General features: G+C 38.8%; 1 protein-coding gene across 1 annotated transcript in view; it reads right to left on the bottom strand.

Moving 5' to 3' along the window:
- Positions 1–398: 398 nt before the first annotated feature.
- Positions 399–22,477, bottom strand: part of gnai2a (guanine nucleotide binding protein (G protein), alpha inhibiting activity polypeptide 2a) — a 101,208-nt gene continuing 79,129 nt past the window's right edge. The window contains exons 4-9 of the mRNA XM_079844802.1: positions 14,859–15,019; positions 8,767–8,895; positions 6,300–6,429; positions 5,524–5,677; positions 1,494–1,711; positions 399–1,406 (exon numbers count right to left, since the gene is read on the bottom strand). Of these exons, the coding sequence (XP_079700928.1) occupies positions 1,521–1,711; positions 5,524–5,677; positions 6,300–6,429; positions 8,767–8,895; positions 14,859–15,019 (765 nt within the window). The 3' untranslated portion in view covers positions 399–1,406; positions 1,494–1,520. The remainder of the gene's footprint in view (positions 1,407–1,493; positions 1,712–5,523; positions 5,678–6,299; positions 6,430–8,766; positions 8,896–14,858; positions 15,020–22,477) is intronic.

Here is a 22,477-nt window from a genome sequence, read left to right as displayed (position 1 = left end):
TTGGGTGACCCATCCCTTTAACCTGAGATTTTCTGATGTCTTGCGACAGAGTAACAACACTGAATTGCCTGTTTAATTCAGCAACGGGTGAATGACGTTGGTTGGAGCCTCATCTTCCAGTTATACGATCTCAGAAAAGAAATTAATCATAATGTTCTTAAATAATTCAGTTAGTTAATGTTCTTACAGACCTTTCCAGGTAATGGATAGCCAATTTCATCTAAAGCACAATATCCTAAAATTAGAAAATGTTCTAGTTGATGCCCTACGGCAAGCCCTTAAATGTGTATTTAATTACTGCGATTGGATATTAAATGAATTATTCAGCCACCGATGTGAACTTATTAACCTCCACAGAATGTACACTTGAAATAAAAAACACAGCTGGCACAGCTTCATCTAGTGAATGAACTTTTATTTAAATTAAAACATTATATAGGACTTTCAAAAGAACTTTAATCTTTACCAAAAAAGAAAGAAAGAAACAAAAACACTACCCTTTTTCTCAATTAGATTTCCATTATTAATCACTATTTATTCTTACATGGTGTGAAATCTCTGGAGCAGAAATGTTTACGTACAGTAGGACAACTGGGGAGAAAATAAAGTCCATTGTAAACGGAAGTCAAGGCACAAACAGAATGCTAGAAAGAGGAATGAGAAGATAGAAAAGAAGAAAAAAAAGATTGTTAGATACTGTTACGTACATACTTTAAATATCAGTTACATTTTAGCAGTTCTTTCCCCATTTGTGAAGCTTTTTTTGTGCTTTTTTTAAAGTTTTTTTGTTGTTTTTATACTTTTTTCTCAATTTAATTTTTAAAAAGGAATGTTACGCTGATGTGAACTGATTACTTGTATTGATATATTTGCTATCTTCTATCATGCAGGAAGCCTTTCCATTTTGCTATCAACAAGGACGTCATGTAAACATCATAAAAAGCGCTTTCCTTTTTCAATCATACTCTATATCCAATGCCTGCTGGTTGTTTAAAAAATAAGCATTATACAATTAAAAGTTTAATAAAATTTGCACATCATATTCCCTAGAGTAAAATGAAAGTATATAAAAACATTTGAATTGCCTCTGCTATTACTTGGAAAAAATGAACGAAAAGAGGGAAAATAAACAACAAAAATGGACAATGGATAATACAACAGTTGGCGATTTGCGGTCACAGCCCAAGGAGTTATTAATACAGATATTAAATGTCAAACACAATGATGGGACGGTGTCCGGAGGGAGGGAGGACAGAGGCTAAGGTTGTTGGCAATCGTTGAAATTGTGTCGGGCTCCTCTGAGCTATCAGTCGTCGTGTGGAAGCAGGAGTCGTGGTTGGCCAGTGCAGATGCCCGGGACATATTCCACCCATGCTTCCTCTGGTCATCAAAACTGTTCAAGTAATCTGAAAGAGGAAGAGAGATAAGTTCGAATGGCAAGCGAAGTAGTCCATCTAGACAGGACGCTCTGGTTTCTGTGCATTTCCTCTTACCTCGACTCGTCTTCATGTTTTTGTGCTCTAGAATAGCCCACAATCCTTCAGGTTGTTTTTGATGATGACGTCGGTGACCGCGTCGAAAACGAACTGCACGTTCTTGGTGTCTGTGGCACAGGTGAAGTGAGGGTAAATCTCCTTGGTTTCCTTCTTCTTGTTCAGGTCCTCAAACTTGGTGCGGATGTACTCGGCGGCCTCGTCGTAGTTGTTGGCACCTTGTTGAGAGGGGAAATACAAAACACAATGAGAAAACCGTAGGGAAGGATGGAGATGGAAAAGAAAACGGGTGACAGACAGGAAGCAGGAAAAATAGGAAAACAACACAAAGAATCCAAGAAACATTCACAATGATCTCCACTTTGATCATTAACTAGCGTTTTTTAAAAACAGTTGCCAGCCCACCGCCAGCATTTTTGATCATTTTCACAAAATTCTCATGGCCCCGAGAATATTTTTGTTGTATCTGAACATGCAATCAAAAGAAAGGAAAGACCCTCTGCTTTTAGACAAAAAAAAAAAAAAAAAAAATTCTTTAGGGATGCACGATATTTATCGGAAAGATAAATTATCGGGCAATATGGGTGAAAATTGATAAATAAATGTTATCAGATAACTAGATCCGATAAAGTACCCTCGCTGGTAAATCAGTCAGTCTCAAACAGCTCCCTAGTTCAGTAGTCAGGGCACTGTTCAGGGAGTCAACCCATTGACTGATTACTGACTACTGAACTAGGGAGCTGATTGAGACACACCCCGAGATTCGTCTGCTTTCTGAGTGCAAGTGACTGTACATGACAGATTTGACCATAGCTTGAGCTGACAGTAGAGTAGCTTGTGATAAAACACAGATGTACATTTATAGATATTTAATATCTGTAAAACTTTCACCAACCAAAAAGTTTTAATGGGTGAAATTTAAATATGAGTTAGAACTCTATTTAGATCACCACAGGAAAACACAAAAATACTTTTCTTACTTTTTTACCTTTTTTACTTAATTTTTTCCAGTCCAAATATTCTTAAATCAAGATGCTTTTACTAAGGAAAATGACATGCAATCATTTTTCTTGATTTCTGGGGGAAAAAATAAAATTGAAGTGAGTTTTTGCTTAAAACAAACAAAATTATCTGCCAATTGGGGTAAGAAACAAAATTTCAAACAGAAACAATATTATTTTTCTTACCCCATTGGCAGATAATTTTGTTTGTTTTAAGCAAAAACTCACTTCAATTTTATTTTATTTTCCAGAAAACAAGAAAAAATATCTCATGTCAATTAACCTATCTAGTAAATGCATCTTGATTTAAGAATTTTTTTTGATATATTTAGACTAGAAACAAGACAAAAATACTAAATAAGAGCATTTTTTGCAGTGCACACATGGCAAAAAGTAAAACATTATTTCTATACCCAGAGTGGCTTTATGATATTTAGTCTATAAACATATAAATACAAATGCACAAAAAACTGCAAGTTTATGACAAAAATAGTCTGTAATTTGGCCTTTATTACTCATTTAATACAATGTAAAAATGTAATAAAATTAGATATTAACCTACATTTCTGATAAAATACAGTTACAGTTAGTGTTACCACAGTAAATCTATGATAAATGTTGGTGAATTGTTGGTTAAAAGTATTCTGACTGGATCGGTTCAGTGTTTCTCTTGATTTGCATGTTAGTGTTGTTGATTAAGTCAGAGCTGTTTCAACTGGCTTTAAACTAAATTAAATCACAGAGATTTGCAGCTTGTACCAGACACCTCTACGCCAACCATGAATGCTTCTCACTGGCTGTTTAGTGGTCACGTGATCGAAACACTCGTGAGTTGCGCTGTGCACAAGTAATTCCGCTTTTGGCACGTTAATGTTTCCCAGGCCTAAAATCTAGTATTGCCACCTTGTGTTGACATTGTGAAACTGCATGATTTGTAAATTAATGCGTGGCGGGCCACATATAATATATTTTAATAGACAAGCTGCGGGCCGTTTGAAATTCATCACTTTGGACACCCCTGTAATACAGTAATTCATAATACATGGTTCTGGACAAGCAATTGTTTAAAAATAAACTATGAATTCATTGTCATACTAAGTACACACAAACAACATTTATTTGAAATATGTAATTGATTATAATTGATAATATTGATAATATATTGTAATTGATAATGGGAGCAATAATAACATGCCTAACATATTGTAAATTATTTCAATTGGTAAACTGAAAACTGGAAAATTATTTCAATTTTCACCAGTGATTTGATCAGGAGATTCTGTACTCTTTCAGAAGATGTGTAACGGCACCCCCTAGCGTATAACAGTGAAAACCGAAAGCGGAAATTTCCATCAATGGTGGGGAAAGAGTTAAAGGGGTGGTTGCATGCGATTTCACTTTTTTAACTTTAGTTAGGGTGTAATGTTGCTGCTTGAGCATAAACAGTATCTGCAAAGTTACAGCGCTGAAAGTTTCAATGCAAACGGAGATATTGTCTTTTAAAGTTATGGCAGTTTATTGCCTACAAAAACGGCCGGTTTGGACTACAACAAGCTTCTTCCTGGGTTGGTGACATCATGAACCCTTGCTATTAACAAACAATTTATTAAATATAAGAAAAATACGGCGTAAAAAAAAAAAAAAAAAAGAAGTATTAAGACATGTTTTACTACGCCCCATAAACACAACCAAGCCTAGAAAAAAACCACGGAACCACCCCTTTAAAATGACACAATCTCTTCCAATTAATTGACATCAGTAAAGCTGCTTGCTCTGTGTTCGATCGATGTCCCATGCACAACTCTGCATTGGATATAATGAACTGCTGGCCTTTTGCATATCAACATTGCTGGACAGCCAAAGTGGACTCATTTGAATAAACCCCTTGATGAGCACTTGAAGTGAACAGCCTCACAAACGACTGAAAATGCCTGGTTTAAACTGGTTTGGATTGGTCTGTTTTTCACATCAAATATGTGCATACTTCAAAGACAATATGAATATGGCATTAACACCACATTTAACTTCTGTAATGCAATGTATTTCAGGGTGGAAATTAATATTCAGCCTGAAATAATGTAGGACACATTTGATTGGATCGTAAAAAATAGGCAATATTTTTTCCAGAGTGTACACCCTTAGACAAAGTTAATATATTTTGCTCCCCCCACCCCCAAAACAACATGACCTGATAAACATAATGAAAACACAAAGTTCTGACTTTGATTCTGATTTGATGAACTTTTAAATAATGATGTATTAAGTTGCTATGTAAGACTGAAAGGTTTTTTTTGTATCGGATTATTTATGTGCATTATCATTGTTATAGTCAAGTATTCATTATAATTAGTGCTGTCAAACGATTAAATCGCATCCAAAATAAAAGTTTGTGTTTACATAATATACGTGCGTACTGTGTATAATTATTATGTATATACACACACACACACACACACACACACACACACACACACACACACACACACACGCACGCATGTATGTTTTTAAGATTTTTTATTTTATTTAAAATGTATATTTATACATAATATAAATTATATAAATATATACAGCTCTGAAAAAAAAAAAAAAACATTGATTGAGAAATCGATGTTAAGTGGTCTCTTAATTTTTTCCAGAGCTGTATATATACAGTATATACATGCAAATGTTTCTTAAATGTATACATGCATGTGTGTGTATTCAAATATACATAATAATTCAACGCATATATTATGCAAACACAAACTTTTATTTTGGATGTGATTAATCAGGATTAATCATTTGACAGCCATAATTGTAATAAATTAATATTAACAATTTAATATGATTTATTTTCACTTTTATTGCCCAAAAAGACCAGGTACAATTATTAAGAAACTAAAAAGGTCTGTATTGATTTCCTGTTTACTTTAATGCATAGGTAAAGCAACAGCTTGCATTTTATTGAACTGAAGCACTCAAAAGCACTTCTGGAGCACTTGTGCACTTGATTTAAATGATTTATTGGGAAGTTGGCTGTTTTATAGTACCTGCATACTCAGGGAAGCAGATGGTCAACGGGCTGTGTATGATCTTCTGCTCAAACAGATCTTTCTTGTTGAGGAAGAGGATGATGGAGGTCTCGGTGAACCACTTGTTGTTGCAGATGCTGTCGAAGAGCTTCATGCTCTCATGCATTCGATTCTGTGGTGGAATTAAGAAACGGTTCAGAATCAGGACTGTATTGATGAATGACAGCCTGAAATATGAAACTACACTACCATTCAAAAGCTTGGGTCAGCAAGATTTTTTTAAAAGGAAGAAATCAGTACTTATGTATTAAATTATCAAAAGTGACAGTAAATACATTTATAATTTCACAAAAAATATATTTTTTCAAATGAATGCTGTTATTTTTAACTTTCTATTAAATCAAAGAATCCTGAAAAAATATGAAGCAGATTTCAACATTAATAACAAATATTTCTTGAGAAGCAAACCAGCAATGATGCTGAAAATTCAGCTTTGCGTCACAGTAATAATAGGAATTATATTTTACAATATTAATGTTTTGACTACTTTTGATCAGACCAAACTTTTGAACAGTAGTTTATGCTGTATCATACATGATGAAGTCTCAAAGGTGTGGTACCAAAACAGCATATTTAATTCTAACAAGTAAAAGGGTGAACTAAATTAAGGCTATTATGGTGCCAGAAACTAACAAAACAAATTGTGCAGAAGTGTACATGTGCAGCCTCCTTGATTCTTAGTAATGTCATGGAACGTGAATTATGAAATGATCTGGGGCAAAAGCTAATCTCACCATTTCTTCATCCTCAGCCAGCACCAGGTCGTACGCACTCATGGCCACACAGAAGATAATGGCCGTCACCCCTTCAAAACAGTGGATCCACTTCTTTCTCTCTGAACGCTGACCGCCAACATCAAACATCCTGTGGAGAGAGGAGACGCATGTAAATGGTCAACATTATAAACAAACAAACATACAATTAATCAATGACAAAAATGCTCTGAACAACTAACAAAGCAAGACAGAACATACAATCAGCCAAATAAGCAGATGGCTCATTTAATTGGACAATTTTTTTATATAAACAATCAGAAAATACCATAAAAGGTCCTCCAACCAATAGTTAATACACTATATTGCCAAACGTATTGGGACACCCTTCCAAATCATTGAATTCAGGTGTTCCAATCACTTCCATGGCTACAGGTGTTTAAAATCAAGCACTAGGCATTCGCTTCTACAAACATTTGTGAAAGAAATGGGTCGCTCTCAGGAGCTCAGTGAATTCAAGCGTGATACCGTGATAGGTGGCCACCTGTGCAATAAGTCCATTCATAAAATTTCCTCACTACTAAATATGTCACGGTCAACTGTTAGTGGTATTATAACAAAGTGGAAGCAATTGGGAACAACAGCAACTCAGCCACAAAGTGGTAGGCTACGTAAAATCACAGAGCGGGGTCAGCGCATGCTGAGGGTCACAGTGCGCAGAAGAAGTCATCAACTTTCTGCTGAGTCAATAGCTACAGACCTCCAAACTTTGTAAGGCCTTCAGATTAGCTCAAGAACAGTGCGTTGAAAGCTTCATGGAATGGGTTTCCGTGGCTGAGCAGCTCATCCAAGCCTTACATCACCAAGTGCAATGCAAAGCGTCGGATGCAGTGGTGTAAAGCACGGACGAGTCTGGGTTTGGCGGTTGCCAGGAGAACGGTACTTGCCTGATTGCATTGTACCAAGTGTAAAGTTTGATGGAGGGGGGATTATGGTGTGGGGGTTGTTTTTCAGGGGTTGGGCTTGGCCGCTTAGTTTCAGTGAAAGGAACTCTTAATGCTTCAGCATACCCAGACATTTTGGACAATTTCATGCTCCCAAACTTCGTGGGAATAGTTTGGGGACGGCCCCTTCCTGTGACTGCGCATCAGTGCACAATCCAAGGTCCATAAAGACATGGATGAGCGAGTTTGGTGTGGAGGAACTTGACTGTCCTGACCTCAACCCGATAGAACACCTTTGGGATGAATTAGAGCGGAGACTGCGAGCCTTCTCATCCAACATCAGTGCCTGATCTCACAAATGCGCTTCTAGAAGAATGGTCAAAAATTCCCATAAACACACTCCTAAACCTTGTGGAAAGCCTTCCCAGAAGAGTTGAAGCTGTTATAGATGCAAAGGGTGGGCCAACTCCATATTAAATCCTACGGATTAAGAATGGGATGTCATTAAAGTTCATGTGCATGTAAAGGCAGGCGTCCCAAAACTTTTGGCAATATAATGTATATTGGCTTAAAAGACTCCAAATAAGGTACACTGTTTTTATGGACTGTTTTTATTAAGTTTTATGATGCGGTTTTGTCCTATTTGACAATATAGATGACAATATTCCTCATTTTAGGTCACATCTAGTTTCCACAAACCACATTTTCCCAGAGCTTGTTTTTGTCCACTGGAAATTTGTGGGAAATTTTTAATGTTTTGTCAGCAGAATATCGAGGTTGCTGACTCAGTATTCTGATGCCCTTAGAGAGGTTTATTATGTCCTTTCCTCTTCTTTAGGTCCGGACATTCACATGTGTCACTGGCATTTGTTGACATTTGAGTCTGGGCTTTGTTTCTATGGTAATGGAGAGGTTGAAAGCAGGATGGATGAGACAGGGAGGGTGGATGGAAGAGCTGGGACTTCCTGTCTGTTCATTTCTGTCTATCACACACTTGTCTCTATAACCGTGTGGACCTGGAAAAGACGTCATTGGCATTTCTAGGAAATTCCATAATCATCCTCCCTCTTATGTGGCATTTTGTTTCTTTTTTTTTTACACACGATACATAATATGATTTACAAGTCATTAAATAAAGTAATAGACCATCTTGGACAGCTGGCTTGTGTTTGATCTTCCTAAAGGTTGAGCTGACATTTCTTCTGTAGATTAAAGCGGACGCATTCAAAGAGAATCATTCCAGCCTTTCTAAATCCCATAAACTCCTAAAACCAAACGCCTGCAACAGTTTTATGAGAAATTAATCCCAAAACCTCAGGCTAGAACACATGGATGGCATGGAATTAATTCTTTGATTCCATTGAGGGTTAAAGAGAGTGTTGCTAGCTAACGGAAATAGTGGAGGCTGTTGGATATGGCACATGAGTTGTTTGAAGTGTGAATGTGTGTGAACACACGTTAGCGCAGCTACTAGAGTGTAAATAAAAAAAATCTGTTAAAATCAGAGCGAAATAAAGACATCCTTGTGCATAGAGCTTTCTCACTTGAAGTGTAGGTCTTTGAAGGTGAAATGTGTCTCTACGATGCCAGTGGTCTTCACTCTGGTCCTCAGCACGTCCTGCTGGGTTGGGATGTAGTCTGCTTTGGCTATCCTCTCCATGTCATTCAGATAACTGCAAACACACACACACACACACACAGGATGGTACAAAACAATTAGCTTTTTTAAATGATACCTTTCTGTCTTCCTTATAAAAATTATACTTAATTGTACTGCATTAATAGCATTTCCTTCTAACTATCCAGACACACTTTGTAATATGTTCACTACTGCATAAAATTACTGTGCATATATTTATGGCACCAGCAATGTTCAATATTTTTAGGTAAACATAATGCAAAATATTTTACACTTCTGTGTCTCTCAGTTGTATCAGCATTGGTGTGAACAAGCCTTATAAAATGATGTTCTTATGCAAAAGACTGTTTGGGAATCTGATTAGACTGCACACAGAGGAACAGACGAACCGCATTAGTCTAGGAGGCTGCGACAGTGACAATGCAGATCGTCACTCAGCTGCCAATCAAGCCTCACAGTAACACAGCTTGGATGAGCTGCGTAGGCAAGAACTCCTGCCAGCAACACTGAATGTTATTGCTCCACCTAATGCTGTACAATCTCACTACAAATCATTTGTACGGTTCCATGATGAACCAAGAATTCAAGTCTTCAATATCACAAGAGACCAACACAAGTTCTTTTATTTCTTTCTTTGGCCCTGTTTACACCTGGTATTAAAGGGGTGATGAATTGAGGAATCAACTTTCCTTTGACCCTTTGATAAATAAAAGTTCATCGTGATATAAGAATATCCTGTAAGTTTCGGAGCTGAAAAACGTCCTTGTTACCAAAGAAAAGCTTTTATAGAAACCAGGCCCAGAAAACGAGAGATCTCAGAATATGTCGACCATTGACGTCATAGAATGAGTTTAACTCGTGGAGCTAAACGGGTCAGGCTACCCAGCTATAAACATGCCGGTTCCAGCTCACGTGCGCAAGACATTGTGCGTTTGTTTGCTTCATTTCACCGTGTAATCGACTGTAAACAAGATCCAGGTCGAGACTGGATTTGCAGACATATTGAGATTAAAACACAATGCTGTGCCTTCTATATTGGATCCGACAGGAATGGTGCAACACACTTATGTGAGTAAAACATGTTTTTATCTGTGTTAGTATTGCATTGTTACAGATCGTTTGATATCTATTGATTACATACCTTAGTACGCTGTTACAGGCTGGAGACGGTGTTATTGGTTCATTTGTGATCAGACTCAGACTTGTAACGTTATGGGCCAGGGCTCGCAAAGCCCAATGTCCTGGGGGGCTATGTGTTTTTCAGACGGGCTACCAAAACGTATCACCAGCTTCCCGACAGGCTATCTTAAACAGTGAAATAACATTCCTTTCTTGTGTGCTCGTATGTGTGTGTACGGTTCGCGGTTATATTCACTGATCGGGCCGGCCAAGTAATAAAAAAATTACATTCCAATCAATCGCAGGTGGATGAGAGATGAATCATTGTGTTTGTTTGATAAAGATATTTTGCGAGCCCTGTGAGCGTTTCTCCAGACGCTTTCAAAACAATGAATCCCCACATTTACTGAGGGGACCTGAAGCTCATTCAATATGCAAATCTTAAACCAATCCTAGCCGTGGGCATTTACTTCCAAGTCTTCAGTGCGGCACGTCCATCAAAACCGAGCGTTTCTTCAGAGAGGCTCAAAACCAGGGTAGAAAATAGCCTATTACTTATTTATTATGATGTTTTTGAATGTAAAAACAACGTGAACGTCATAAGTTTACCTCAGACAACAGTATAAAAAATTAAAAAGCCAGTTCATGACCCCTTTAAGATGCGTTTTGGTCGATCGGATCACAAGTAGGCGAGGGAACGACATACCCATTTACAACAGGTTTTTTATCCGTCTCTTTTGTCCCCTTTCAACCACTTCTGTCCTGATTTCTTCGAGGGGAGGATCTATGGGCTGTGTTTTTTCAGATCTTTCGATCTAATGGACAAAATAAGCTTGCGCAATTTACATATGAACGCAAAGGAGATGACGGAAAAACAAAAACAGCTTTTCTTTCTGCTCTGATAGCCGCAAAACCAGTTAGAAATCAGGAATGGTGAGAGAAGTTTGTGCTTTGTATGTTTTTCATCTTCAAACCAAACTTGGGTCTCCAGCCAACAAAGTTTAAGTCTCATCTGGCTAGTGCGCTTCCCATAATGTCAGTAGGCGGAGAGTAGGTGGTCTTTTATGGCTGTTTGAACACAATCGACCACAATCCGGTCAAGTGCGTTTTCAACCATCATTGGATGTGGTCGAAAATGGACAAGCTCAAAACGTTTTAGACCCGTTTACATTAGCACCGTCCGCTTGTGAACCGATCAACCAAAATGCATCTTAAAAGGTCCTGCTCTTCGTGTTCCCATTTTTCAAACTTTAGATAGTGTGTAATGCTGCTGTTAGAGCATAAATAATACCTGTAAAATTATAAAGCTCAAAGTTCAATGCCAAGCGAGATATTTTATTTAACAGAAGTTCCTTTTTAAAGCCTACAGCGAACGGCCGGTTTGGACTACATCCCTGTACATCCTGCTTTAATGACGTCAATAGAACAGTTTGTTGACTAACCTCCGCCCACAAGATTACGCAAAAAAGGGGGCGTGGTTGCTCTCCCACGTGGAGAAGAGGAAGTGTTGCGTTTGTAGAGTGTGTTTGTCGCCATGTCGTCCAGACTCTGTTATTTTCATCCCGGAGTCAAATCACCTTTGTTTGGCCTTCAGGGACGCTGTACTTTGAGCGCATGCATCTCCCCGTTATGGTAAGAGGCGTGACCTTTCCGGGCAACGTGCGCTAAGCTGCTGTCGAATCACAACACGGGAACCGCTGGCACAATCAGAACTCGTTACGTATTTCTGAAGGAGGGACTTCATAGAATAAGGAAATCATCAAGCCGTTTTTAGGACAGTGAAAACAGCGGTATACAGATAAGTAAATTGTGTGAAAAATAAAAAAATTTACACGCAAAACAAGAACACATGTTATATTGCACACTGTAAACACAATCAAAGCTTCAAAAACACAGGAAAAACGGGACCTTTAAAGGTGCAATAGGTAATCTGGGAAATGCTAACTTTAGCCTGCTAGCATTGAAATCATATGAACCCACCGCTCAGTGCAAATCGCCATCCAAAGCCACGCCTCCTCTAAAACGCATGAACACGCACAACGACTAGAGACAATGTAATTGGATTACAAAATGTGTCATTCACTGGTGAGAAAACTTTACAGTACACTGAGTAACACTGTGTCATAACTACACGCGACGCCGCGGCACACGATAAAAGGTATCTTTTCCATGTTAATTCGAGTTTTTGTCCTAACCAGCTGCGACGGCGACACACGATGATTCCATTTTAGAAACGGTTTCTATTTCTGCGACGTCGCTGCAGGAACAACGACATAAACATTACCTGAGATTATCCTTGCCATGTTTTATGTGCTTTATTTAATGTTAAAAGTGTGTAATGTGACTTTGAATATCATTTAGTGCTCCCAGCTTTGTGTAACAGTACTGCAATAACCAACTTAACCAAGTGTACAACGTATTCTGACCGAATGAAACGACTGAACAAACATTTTATGGTCCTACACCTTCCACAGACGATATATATTTATAAAAATAGACCTCTTAACATTGCTATCAGGATATGAGGAGACTTTCGACCAGCATAACAAACAAAGAGAATCACCAATTGCACCTTTATTACCAGGTGTAAACAGGGCCGTAGTTTTTTATACGTTCATCAGTCCTGACAGCGGTCTCTCAATATTGTGTGGATCCCCACAGACAGTCACACTCCACTGGAATCCTCAGGCACAAAACAGTCAAGCACAAACTAAATCAAATTGAAAATGGCTGATAATCCCTCTTCACAAAGCATGGCTTAGAGCTGCCTTTGTAGTTCTTACCTACTGCGACCAAAAAAAAAATACATTTAAAACATTTAGTTTTACATTTTAAGCTTTGTTTTGGAGGAGAGCTCTCTTGAAGACTTATTTTATTATTCACACTTCAGTACCGTGGTGTGCTCTGATTTATGCAATTAAATATCTAGCCTGTAGGGTGCAGGGCTATGAGCTGTGCTGACTGTGTATAGAGAGAGATTAATGACCACCTGCTATCATTTAAGGTTTGGGGAATTAAAGTCATGTCTCTGATAAACGCAGCCAGAGTTTATCAAAGCCAAGAGTACAGTCTGACACTGTAGCTTATCTCTGATGAGCACAATACACCAACCCTAGGCGCTTAATACAGTGGCTGTTCAAAATATTACACCAGTATAAGACATCTGATGGGATTCGGAGCATTTATTTACTGATGGAGACACTACTAGTACTGTTATTCTGAACACATTAAGTGCGTATGACAAGATCTGTGCAAAGAGACAAAAATATGGTCTTTTGTTTGATGCACAGGAAAGTTTGTCATGTTTTTTTTTTTTTTACTGGAACAGGAGCTGTGCTTGACGTCTGGCTCTGGTTAAGAGGCTGGGAAGATTTTGGGAAACTTGGCCAAAAATATGCTCCAATTCCAGGCCCCTTAGGTTCGGTGAAGACTAATCTAGAGTAAGACTAAGCTACTAATCTACATTGGTTTTCTAGAGAACTGTGTGCTTCTAACTTAACTTTGGGAGGGCAGTTTTCTAACAAAGATGGATCGTACAGGAGCACCATAAAGAAATGGCCTAACAAGTCTGATGCAGAAGAACTCCACTAGCCCTCACAAAGGGCCAACCTAAACTCCATTAGACACCTTTGGCATGAATTTGAATCCTGATCGCCCAATGTCATCCAATTCCAAAGCTGTGATAGTTTTATACGTCTCATAACTCTGCAATCTCTTTCTTCGCACTTTATAACATGATTTAAAATCAAAATCTATATTTCATTACCATTTATTTATTTGGCAGGTAGATGCCTTTGCATCAGGGTTTTAAATATTCTGTCAGGGCTTATTTTGCAATAATGACTGATTTTCTATACATGACAATTTATTACTTTTCTTATTAATATCAATGTTGAAAACAGTTGATATTGGTGTAGAAACTGATAGTTTTTTCAGTACTCTAATATAACAAAGTAAGTCTTAACGGTATCTTTTAATCAATTTAATGCATCCTTGCTGAATAAAAGTATACACTTCTTTAAAAAAAACTTTACAAAAAAACCCTGTACTGATTCAAGTCCTTTGAATGCTAGTGTGTATGTGGAGGATTTCTATTTTTATTCATTGGTTTTAATATAAGCGAATTATAATTTCTATACACTGCATCTCTCTAAAATGAGGTTTAGCTATTGTTTTTGAGGGTGGGGAAGGAGTGGCTGCCTCTGTAAAACCACACTTCTCTCCACCCACCCACACACAGGCTGTAAAATCTCTCACATAAACATCTGCTGACCCTAGCAAACACAACTAAATATTATGAAAACTAAGATTAGAACTCCCGCCATCCTTCCGCAATCTCTTTTCCCACCAACAAATGACATCATAATTTATTTCCTAAATCAAGGCCAAATCCCCCAGTGAGGGAACGTTCCGCCTACCCCTGATTGATTCTGAGTGTATCAAGCATGGGAAAATTCATGGAAATCCTGACCCAGGCCAACTCTCCATTTAATAGCAATTGGTTTCTCAACGGACCGTTAGAGTTTCTGCTCGCTTTGACTTATCGTTCTGATCCTACCCGCTCTCATCACACAATTTCACCTTTCTATCGTTTTGAATTTAAAGGGACTCTTGGGTAAGTGTCAGTTTCATTTTATCTGCTGATTTATAAAGTCACTTATATTATTTTGATCTATAGCAGATAGAATATTTCAATACGTTTATATTCCAAGAAAAAATACCCACAATGCTATAATGCACCACCCTGTTCCATCTGTAAATGCATATTTATCACCTGACAGGCGGAGCATTATGAGCTATGATATTTGCCTTCCATGAATATTGACAAATGGTCAAAGGTCAATATCTTGTCTGACCAATAACAGAGAGAGAACTCACTATGCAGCGGAGTCGTTGAGCTGGTACTCTCTGGCACGGGTGAAGCAGTTCTGTACCCCTCCATCAGCCCACAGTCTGGTGATGACGTTCGCCAGGTCTTCAGGCAGGATGCCCTGTTCCTCTGCCGCCCCAGCCAGGGCAAACAACTGACGGGCATCATCCTATAAAACAAACAAATAAACAGAGCCACATTAACACACCGACATAAAGAAACTAGCACACACGCACGCACGCACGCACGCAAAAATATTGGAATGTCATTTCCTAGACATCCATTATCCGAGGACAGACCAGTTGCATGGTGGCATTCTGGGAGGAGGGACGTTCTTGCTGTGTGTGCACGTGTGTATGTGTGCTTTGGAGGGGGTTACTTGATGAGTTAGAGATTTATTTGCCAAGCAGGTCAAAAGTGCAGTATACAAATGTGAGCTATGCATCCCCTGAGAGAAAAACAGAGAACGAGAGAGGGAGCCTATGAACCAGGTCTGACTAGCTCTTACCTCTAGATTCTACTCTCATATCCGAGTCTCCATCCATTAGACAAGTGTCTTTGCAGCCTGTCTGTCTGTCTCCCACACGGTTTCCACTGCAGATATCTCAGAACTACAAAAATAACCGTCTACCTACATATCTGTCTCTCACCTCCCAGAGTGCCTGTTGAAGGAATGGAGTCTCAAGCCAAAACCCCTCCCACCACGGAGCTGAACTAGGTCACAGGAAGTCAGCCCTGGGGCGGAACATGGGAGCCATGAGCAGAAGTGATGGGCTGAGAGACGTGTGACACGACCGGCCCTGCGCTTCTAGGGGACGTGATGAATTCTTAAACTGTGTGCTACTGAAGATTATACAGACATCGTAAAGGTGAAACGACACAGTGTTTCGCAATTCAGAAGTTAAGTAGCTTGTAAATTCAAGGAATGCTTGCATATCCATTTCAAAACAGGAATACTATAAGTTCTTTTACTAGGTGGAGGGAAAAAAGCCAAAAGATATGAATAGACAGAATGGTTACAGGCCTTTTAAAAGATTTACAGCCTCAAGAGAAGAGAAGAGAAGAGAAGAGAGAGAGAGAGAGAGAGAGAGAGAGAGAGAGAGAGAGAGAGAGAGAGAGAGAGAGAGAGAGAGAGAGAGAGAGAGAGAGAGAGAGAGAGAGAGAGAGAGAGAGAGAGAGAGAGAGAGAGAGAGAGAGAGAGAGAGAGAGAGAGAGAATGAGGAGTTACAGCGATCAGCCCCATGGGATGCTGTTTTCCACGTGCCTTAAGCACACTGCTCAAACTGTGACATATGGTTAACACATGCACTCACTCATATGGTTTAAAAGGTACACTGGATGACGCTTCACTTCCTGTCTTATGCAGCATACTCAAATGTTTTTAAAGAAGTAACAAACAGGGACAGCTAGAGAGGCTGATTTGTTTGTTTTTTAGAATACATTGGATTTCAACTACCTGTCAGAAGTCTATAAACAGCAGGACTGCACGATTCAGTGGGGAAAGATCTAATTGCGATTTTTCGGATAAAACCTGAGATTTAAAATGCAATTATTAATATTTTTATATTACAGTAAAACTGTAAAAATTTTATACTAATATTTATGGCTCTTTTAAAGCTTTTATTTTGGCAGAGAACCACAGGGAGCAAACAGTCGGTTTATAAGCGCTTCTTATTACAAGTTTGGGAAGATGGTTGGCACATGTTGCATTCCCAAATGCACATTAGCGACCCAAACTCAGAGCAGATGCAAAGATGAGTTTGTGTGGAGCAGCATTTACTGGGACAAAACAGATCTGTACATTAAGGCCCAATCCCAATTGTATTTTATACCCCTTTGCCTTCCCCTACCCGTTCCCCTTGCCCCTTGAAACAGAGTGCCAGGGCGTAGAAGTGAAAATATTCCCCTAAGAAATGGGACACCACTACTATACCATTACACGTCATCATACCCCGTTTATTTTATTAGTGTCCTGTGACATTTAACCAGTATAAACCGCAATGAAGTGCATAGGCTATATCTAACAGAAATCAGGCGCAAGCACGTTTAACAAATTACTCACTCCCAACAGAGTTTTGCGCTGTATTTGGACTTAATAAAACGGCGCTCATTTTCAGTTCAAAAACAAATAAGCCAGAGTTTCCAAAAATGAAACAGAATGATACAGAACATACAAGACTAGTGAAGCCGCTTTTCCATCGGGCCAAACTGTTCTCTTTGTTTATTAACCGTTCCATTCCGTGCTCATCCGAGCCGGCCGGTACAGATATGGTTTCGTTATCTACAGTGGTGCTGCGATAATGTTCATACGTTATACGTCAAGTCAGTCGTTGCCTTGGTAACGCAAGAGTTTACAGTAAATATCGACTGCGTTATGAAGGATGACCAGATATACATATTTTTTTAACTATTATTAATATGTGTTCAAATCACTCAAATACGGAGAAACTGGCAGCCAGGCGACCCGCAAATGATCGATCCTGGGTGGCAACATACAATCTAGCAGCACGGTAGTCGGTGGAGGGAAATTCCTCATTCCCCTTTGTTCGAAGTGTGGTCCTGGAAAATCTTCGTTTGAAGGGCTATCTGGCCCTTCGCCTTACCCCTACCACTCCATCCAAAAGAGAATCGAGACACCCCTACCCCTTCACGTGAATGCGCAAAACGAAGGGGTAGGGCAAAGAGAAGGGCTCAGGGGTAGAAATGGGATTGGGCCTAAGTCTTGCAGTTATTCATGCAGACTAATAGGCTACAATGCTAATGTTTTATTTACTTAGTATAATTAGTAGCATTAATCTTTAACTTGTTTAAATGTTCACATAGTTAAGTAAACAGTTAAACAGTTTTTACCAAAATATGAAACCAAAACTGACTATTGAAATTTTGGTATCCTAACAACACTAATCCCAATATTGGCCTGTTTTGTGGTAAATTATTTGTATAACATTTTTTTATGAAAGCAGTATAAAGTTTAGAATTTTGAGAAAAGCATGTGTTGATCTGTATATATCAGACCTGCAAACTCAAAAGAGGTCAAAAGATGACATGTTTATGAATTAAATCCCTGTAGGGGCATCCTCACGGAAATGTGTGTGATTTTAACATGTAAACAATGCATTCTGGTGCAACTCTGACTAAAAAATAAAGGGAAAAGACTTCAAGTAAATAAAAGGCTTCAAGCTAATAAAAACATTTATTGACACTAGGGCTGGGTATTGACACAAATTTCACAATTCGATTCAATTTTGTTTCACAAGCTTGCAATTCGATTCGATTCAAATCTATATATTAATTTTCGGGGCCTATCAGGTACAGTACAGGTATAGACAAATTTACTTAGGGAAAAAAAAAAAATCTCAATTAAAGCTGCAGTAGGTAACTTTTGTAAAAATGTATTTTTTACATATTCGTTAAACCTGTCATTATGTCCTGACAGTAGAATATGAGACAGATAATCTGTGAAAAAATCAAGCTCCTCTGGCTCCTCCAGGTGGTCCTATTGCTATTTGCAGAAATACACTGCTTCCGGTAAGAAACGACCAATCAGAGCCAGGAGGAGTGTCTTAGCAGTGTCAATCAAGCTTGTGTGCGCGCTGATCACACCCCTCTCATGCACAGCGCGTACAGGCGTTCAAATTCAAGATTACCGGTGTGCCACAGCTTAGCGTATGGCGGACAAACAATCCAAACTGCCAATTCCTCGAGTGGCACCTCAAGTGGTTAATTTTTTTAAGAACTACACAACTAAGATATTCTGCGCACACCACGGCTTCCTCTTCTCCCTGACCATTGACTCCTCGAAGTCGCTGTGGGTGTGAATTCCTCGTCGGAGCCAATTGACTCAGTGTCAAAACTCTAGCCGCATAACATACAGATAAAATGTCACGCACTGTGCAAAGCAACTATTGAAACCTACAAATTCACTGGCTTGTCATGTTGCTGAAATAATGTACTAGCAAACCTTATTTAGCAGTACATATCGATAGAATAATTACTTGCATACTGTAATGTTAGTTACCGTTATATTATCTTACTAGCTATTTATTACTTATAGAAATAGTGCAACGTCATATAGTTACATGTATTGCAAAATACGTAATGTTTTGAGGACCAAGTTTGTAGTCAAAGTATGGGCAGGCCATAGTCAATGTAAATCATATTGTTGATGTTTCGTCCGTACCAGTGAATGTGCCATAACTGTTTATCCGCCGTCATCGGTGGCCCTGCTTGCTTCCTGCGCGTTCGCAGCAGGCTCCGTTGTGATGGGGAAGGAGCTGTGGAGGGAGGGCTGTGGCGCAGCAGAGAGAAAGGGGGAGTGACCTGTGAGTTGTGCTTGTTCAAATTTTCAGGCTAAGTTAAACGTTTTCTAAAAACTCCCTACTGCAGCTTTAACGCTGTAAATGAAATTACACACAAGGAAGTTTTATAACGTTATAATAATACGTTTTTATACTTCAAATACAGATTTTTCCGGGTTTCCGTGTATTCAATGTTATACGCAAAGGGGCGCTGTGACACATCTTCTGAAAGAGTACTGAATCTCCTGATCAAAACACATGTGAAGACGACGCAGAAACAAGTGATAGCATACGTAATCATTAACAGCAAATAAATCAAAACTGCCTAATGTTACTGAATGAAATGTTAATCCAGGATTTCAGTAAGTGGTGCGGTATCTTTCAACATACCTTCTGATGTTCATTCATGTTTCTTTCGTGCTGTAACTAGTAGTATAATGGAAGAGATGATCGGTTCACGTGCACTCCATGCGATTTCACTCCACATTAAAGAGCGCCACAAAAGATTGTAACAGCTCTAGGAGACGTCTATGGCTGCGTTTACACTGCAAGTCTTAATGCACAGATCCAGTCTTTTGAGCATATCCGATCTTTTGGCCTACCTGTTTACATTCACTTTAGACCCGACTGGTATCCAATATCTGTGTTTACATTAATTTACCCTTCGCCGCAAGTTTGATTGACATGCAATCTGACCAATCACATCGCCGAATCTGCCGTTTTGTCCGACAAAGCAGTCAGGAGAGTTAGTATATTAACGTTGGAGGACTTGAACTTGGAAAAACTGTGTGTACTGACGTCTTTCTGCAGTTGAAACAACATTTCTTTTAGTGTTCATTCATGTTTATTTCGTGCTTAACAATGGACTAGAAGGAAGAGATAATCGGTCCACGAGCGGCTTTAACTGAGGCGCTACAGCGATCACGACATATTAAAGAGCCACAAAGTGGTATTTATTGTTTAAATTTCTTTTGAAAAAAAATGATAATTTTAATGTTGAGACTGTTTCCTATCAAAAGTAACTTGCTCTGTCCTGTCTGTCGGCGTGTTGTCAGTGTCCTCTTTGCACGGAACAAAAGGGGGCGGGTCTTTGCGAACGGTCAATTACCACCCAAAATTATTGTCAGTGATTGCTTTATTATGGTAGATCCTCTGGTTTTGAATGGCTGTGCTATTAAAATTATTTATGTAATGCATGTCGGGTGGCCATGTTTATTGGCCGCATGGAAAAGATAACAGCTGTCATAGATGTTTTGCAGCACGGATATATACAGGAAAATAACGATAATTTGAATTTGTCATTTTATTATACAGGCACTGCTTCATAATACAACATTAAAAAGCTATCTTTGTAGGCAAACGTGTCCCCCGCACCTTGTGGTGACTTGGAATTCCAAGGGGAATTGGATATACGTGTTTAGAAGTAGGTCGGATGTCCAGATACCAGATATGTATCTGATTTAAAGCCACATTTGGAAGTGGCTCAGATCAGATGTCATTCGTTTACAGTTGTGCAACACATTGCGATCTGTTTTTTTTGTTTTTTTTTGTGCAAGTGTAAACGCAGCCTATGGTCTCACTCCAGTCGAGTATGGAAAATAAATCTTCGGAACTACACAATTCACATAAATTACATTTTTATTCAAAATTATAAACGTGACTACTTTGGTGGACATGACTCTGAGTCTGAACTAAGCTTACAGGGTTTCCTTAGACTAGTCAACTAGTCGTTCAGGCGACCTACTGACTTATCGACTTAAAATACATAGTTTATCACATCCTTCATCAAACACATCCAAAACGAGAAAGAAAGAAAGAAAGAAAGGAGACACACTTGAGGAATGTCTCCAACAGATCTCTCTCTCTCTCTCTCTCTTACTAATTAAATGTGATGGAGAGATGTTGTTAGCTTCTCTCACAGCCCTTTACAGCTCTATTCCCAGAGCAGAGACACAATCATCCATCTCTCCCTTCACCCGTCTAATTAAACTACACTCACACACACACAAACAAAAAAAGTCTATTGTTTAAAGGAGCCACATTCGTCACTTTATTTTCTGCCCCATGAGTGCTGCTTTAAGATGCTGTGACAAGTTAAAAGAAGTTTGACTTTTAATAACACGTCTCGAGACTCCTGCATCCTACTTCCTTCCATTCAGACAGTGTTAACCCTATAGATTCAGTGAATGACTGTAAATTAGACTATCACGGATTCTGAAATATAGTGAGGATAAATCTGTGCTGATAGAAATCAGTGTTTCTCCAAAGCCTCAGGTCGATCAGATGCACTGAACATACTGCTGCCTTCAGGCTGTTCTCTAGACATCCCAGATAGCAAGCTAACACTCCAACTTTGCAGGTTTTGAGGATCGGTGCATAGACAGCAGAATAAAAGAGATTTATTGTGGCATGCCTGATCTGTAGTCTTACAGGACACAGAAAAGAACAGGAAGAATAAGCTATAGTTTTCTTTGTGTCATTCTCAGATGGCCAGTGGACGGTTCGTGTGAGCATCTAATGGATATCACACAACAAGGAGGACAAGAGAAGGCTGGAATCACTATTTGTAATCTGATTGCCTGGCTTTATGCAATTTTTGCAGGTCACAGTGCACAAGTTTCATCATTCTGACAGAAAGCAAAGTTGCATTTGGAGATTCTCAGGCTGGTACACTTACCATTAAAAAGGTTTTTTTTTTTGTAAGTTACTACTTTTAATGAGAAAGGATGCATTAAATCGATCAGAAGTGACAGTAAAGACATTTCTAACTTCCTGAATCCTGGAGAGAAAAAAAAAAATCACGGTTTCCACAAAAATATTCTTGTTCTGTTCTCAACATTGATAATAATAATAATAAATGTTTCTTGAGCATCATTATTAGAATGATTTATGAAGGATCATGTGACACTGAAGACTGGAGTAATGATGCTGAAAAATCCGCCTTGTCATCCCAGGAATCAAATTTAAATAACTTACATTTTCACAATATTGCTGTTTTCCTGCATTTTTGCTCAAATAAATGCAGCCTTGGTGAACATCAGAGACGTCTTTCAAAAACATTTAAACAAATCTTACCGACCTCCAACTTTTGAACCGTGGTGTACAATAGTGTTGTAGTCAAGACCACCTAAACCGAGACCAAGACCAGCGTGTGCCGAGACCAAGACAAGACCAAGACTTTGTGGGGTTGAGACCAAGACAAGACCAAGACAGGGCGAGACCGAGTCAAGACCAAGACCAGACCAGCACTCCTTAAATTCATCTAAAAGATCCATATCTACTGTGTGAGAAATGACTTATATTGAATAATTAAATACAATTAGAATAGT

This window comes from Gobio gobio, assembly GCF_949357685.1.
Source record: "Gobio gobio genome assembly, chromosome: 19".
Taxonomy (NCBI): domain Eukaryota; kingdom Metazoa; phylum Chordata; class Actinopteri; order Cypriniformes; family Gobionidae; genus Gobio; species Gobio gobio.
This window is presented reverse-complemented; position numbering and strand designations above follow the sequence as displayed.